Source organism: Fukomys damarensis, unplaced genomic scaffold (assembly GCF_012274545.1).
Source record: "Fukomys damarensis isolate Sample0158 unplaced genomic scaffold, DMR_v1.0_HiC HiC_scaffold_22, whole genome shotgun sequence".
Classification (NCBI taxonomy): domain Eukaryota; kingdom Metazoa; phylum Chordata; class Mammalia; order Rodentia; family Bathyergidae; genus Fukomys; species Fukomys damarensis.
In genome coordinates this window covers 24,098,962-24,103,027 of record NW_022900934.1, presented here as the reverse complement: position 1 = coordinate 24,103,027, position 4,066 = coordinate 24,098,962, and the positions used below count along the sequence as shown (strand labels likewise).

The window sequence follows — 4,066 nt, the reverse complement described above, 5'->3', positions numbered from 1 at the left end:
GGCTCTGCCCGTCGCGCCGCTCTGCGCGCAGGTGAGTCCCGACCAGTTTGGGCTGGGGGCTCGAGGTACCCCGGGACACGCCCTGCGCCCCCCAGTGTCGGGGCCTTTGTCTGTCTCCGCCGGCAACCGCTGGGACTGCGTTCCCGGTTCCCGATTGGTTACCGCTCGCCGGTTGATCGTGACGTTGCCCTATTTGCATATGACATTGGGACGTCACCAAGGCCAGCACCACCTCCCAAGCTTGGGTCGCTTGTCCTCCCTTGACCCGGTGGGCGCTGTTTCAGGCCGGGCCGAGAGTGAGAGACGCCGGACAGCAAGCAGAGTTCGAGGGGCCTCGGCGGATTTCTGGGCTAATCTAGGAGCTGGGGTCAGGCCTCTGTTCCCTTGCTTTCTTCTCCAGACCAGAGAGAATGTCCGACAGCACTGCTAGGTCTAGGTTGAGGAGGTCTTCAGAGGATCAAGGAGACATCAGACTCCAGCTTTTTGAGGCAGCAACAGATGGCGGCGGAATCTCCTTTCTGTATACAAGCTCCGCCCTCCAGGGACTAACATAATAACATTCTCCTAATCCCTCCCTGCCTTGTGTGCAGCGCCTTAGTTGATGTCACGCCCAGCTTCCAAATGAGGAGGTCTTAGACCCCATTTCATGGAAGGGGAAACTGAGGCCCAGAGAGGGGAAGTAGCTTACTCTTAAGTCACACAGCCAATTAGAGTCATTACCGATGGATGCCTTAGCTGTGGGCACATACATAAGTAGGCACTGGATGTAAGTAAGCTACACAGCCTTCTTCCACTGGGGACCCTATGTGGGACTCAGCACCACCCCGATTTGACAGGGCTCTTAAGTCTCCTCACTCCTGACCTCTTTCCAGGAGATCTTTGGAGACTGGGTCCTCTTTGGTGGCCCTGACCCCCTCTGTCCTCACTCTACTTTGCAGCCCCATAAAATCATTGCTACCTAGCTGTTTTGACCATAGAAAGGTGAGTCATCAGCTGGTTAGTTAAGGTAGAGGAAGAGGTGAAGGTTCAGACTTGTCAGCTAAGAGGGATGTACTTGGGCCAGTGCTGGTGACTGCAAAGGTTGTGCTGCCCTCTTTCTCTGAGGGCGGAGAGAGGAGAAGGGGACAGAGGAGTTTCTGACTTTCCAAGTGGATGGGCCTTCAGGCTGACCTGGCTGGACCTGGATCCACATCTCAGCCTGGGGTTTGCTCAAGGAGGGGCTGGGCTAGGGATGGCTTAGGACATCGTGAGTGTTATTCTGGGCACAGCGGCTATAGTTATTAAAGGGAATGATTCTTTCTGGAGCAGAGCTGGGAACCTGAGAACCAGGAAGCTGGCAGGGCTGGGAAAGAAAATCTAAGAGGCTCTGCCAGTGGTCAAGAGAGGGGGCAGGCACTGACTGGCTGGTGCTGTTATCACTCCTGCTGCTGTCACTGACTTGTTGTGTGACCTAGGGCAGGGAGCTTCTCATCTGAGTCTCCCTTACCTTAATCTGTCTATAACTGAGGAGGCTCAGTGCAGGATCGATCTGGTACATCTTGATGCAGCAACCCCAGGCTTTTCCGTGTCTGGGCAGGGGGACAGTGACCGGATCAAAAGGTCCCTGTCTCACCTTCTTGTCCCCAGTGCCTCATTATATTTTTGGAGATTACCGTTGAAGCTTTCCTGACTATGTACAATCTGGACTGGGTGCTTAGTGACCTAATGCTTGGCTTACCCTACCACTAGCTGAGTATTTAGGGATAGATTTATGTTCTCTCTCTCTCTCTCTGAACCTCAGGCTGTAAAATGGTCTGGAGCATATCGATAGCCACAATCTTCTTGTCTCCATTCCTGGAGCAGGGCTCCTCCTTCCTTTTCTTCACCTAGGGAAGGACTTGCTGAAGGCTTGGTCCTGGTCCAACCTTTAGTGTTTATCCTTAAGGGCTCCTGGGACCTGACAACTCTCTCCCTCCATCATTCATCTCCCACTGACTTGCTGTTTCACTGGGGCCAGGCAACCTGATCTTCTTCCTCCAAGCCACAGAAAAGGAGGTTAGGGTGGGGAGGGAGGGCCATTGGGGGTAGGATATTCATACTTCATCTGACAAACACACTTGAGGCCTGCTCAGTCACATGGTGAGTTTGTAAGCAGTTCGGTAGGGTTTCCTCTACCCAATGTTTTTTCTTTCTTTCTTTGAGATAAGGTCTCATTGTGTAGTTCAGGCCGGCCTTGGATTTACTATGTAGCCTAAACTGGCTTCAAACTGGTGGCTCCTGCCTCAGCCTCTTGAGTGCTGGGATTACAGGCATGCAACACCATGCCTGACTACCCAGTGCTTTTCAAACTACATGGGCTCCTTCTTAGTATCTGGGGCCAAAGACCACTATTAGGAAATCGTGATAAAAACCAAAGTCCTTCTTCCCAGAAAAATACACAAGGATCATGGCCTTTAGTTAAAAATGCCTAATTGAAGTAGTCACCACGCAGCAAAGGCAGTGGACCATAGTGATTATGGCTGCTGCCTCTGGAATCTTACTTCATTGGTTCAAATCCCACATCTATCTTTTCTAGCTTTGAGACTTTGGACAAGTTACCTTACCTCTCTGAGCCTCACCTTTTCTTCACCTGCAAAAGGGAGAATAGTAATCATGGCCACTCTCTGTTTAAGGATGGAATGAGGTAATATAGGTGAAGCTGCTTAGTGCTGGGCACTTGAATATTATTTTATTGTGATGATAATAAATAAACACAGGATGATGGGAAATTTGTTCCTGTCTAGAGAATTCCTATTTACTGTTCAAAGTCCAGCTTGGATGTTGGATCCTCGGGAGACCTTTCCTGACAGAAAATCTTCCTTCTGTGTCCCTAAATAGAGCACCTTATAATAACTAATTTATTAAGTTTATTGTGTGCTTGCTTTGTGCCCAGGCATTGCTCTAGACTCTTTAAAAGGGTTTAGCTTATTTAATTCTTAGTAGATCCTAGAGGAGGAGGAGGTAGGGGAGGAGGAGGACAATACAGTTATAATTTCATTTAATGTGTGTGTGTGTGTGTGTGTGCATGCGCGCGTGTGCGCACATATGGTATGAAGCACCTATTCTACCATTGAGCAACATCTCTGGGCCCAGCTCATTTAATCCTGATAAAGACTCAGAGCAGAGTACTATTATCATTGTCACTGGGCAGATAAGAAATCTGAGACGTAGAGAACTGATTTCTTAAGTTCATACAGAGGACCGAAAAGCTTGTATTTGAATGCAGAGAACTCACTGCAAAAGCTTCCCACCCATCCCAACTGTACACTTATCGCTGCTCTTGGGACAGCTGTGATGTCCTCTGCTCTGTCCCAGTGCAAAAGCGAGAGCGGACTTTATAGGCAGTGGCTCTGACTCCTCTGATTGCCAGGTGTTTTGCACTGCCATTGGGCGCCCCCGTGAGGCCGCTTCACTGCCCCATCATGTTCCAGCGCCTCACCAGCCTCTTCTTCAGCACCCCTTCGCCCCCTGAAGACCTCGACTGCCCCCGCGCCTTCGTCTCCAAGGAAAATGAAGTGGATGGATGGCTCATCATTGACCTGCCAGGTGAGGCCTGAGCTGGGGCCAGGACTCTGCCTCCTGGGCCTGTGAAGTCACCATAAGAACACAGGGCCCAAAACTGGAGTGGAAGGGGGCTGTTAGGGATTGAGGAGTTAGTTCCCCCCAGCCCACCAGGCAAACGGGCTGAAGCTGTGACCCCGGGGGTGGGGGTAATATGACCCCTTCCCCTGCAATCCTAGGCCGTCTACTGGCGACAAGGTGTTGGGGCCCACACCTCAGGTCCTGTATCTAGGGCAGCAAGGAGAGTCTTGGCCCGTGGGTGCTCCGTGGGCAAGGCAGGCAGGGCTGCGGGTCTGACTAACGATGCCCTTTCTCTCCCCGCCCTCTGTGTCCGGTGTGTGTGTATGTGTGTGTGTGTGTGTGCGCGCGCGTGTGTTTGCGTGTGTGTGTGAGTGTGTGTGTACGTCTGTCCCCTCTGCTCCGCCGCCGCATGGCTCCCCCTCCCTCGCCTCGCCGCGTAGACAGCTACGCAGCTCCCCTCAGCCCC

At 51.9% G+C, this 4,066-nt stretch overlaps 1 protein-coding gene across 1 annotated transcript in view; it reads left to right on the top strand.

Moving 5' to 3' along the window:
- Positions 1-6: 6 nt before the first annotated feature.
- Positions 7-4,066, top strand: part of Tp53inp2 (tumor protein p53 inducible nuclear protein 2) — a 7,801-nt gene continuing 3,741 nt past the window's right edge. Inside the window, 2 exon segments of the mRNA XM_033767125.1 lie at positions 7-31; positions 3,389-3,564. Of these exon segments, the coding sequence (XP_033623016.1) occupies positions 3,441-3,564 (124 nt within the window). The 5' untranslated portion in view covers positions 7-31; positions 3,389-3,440.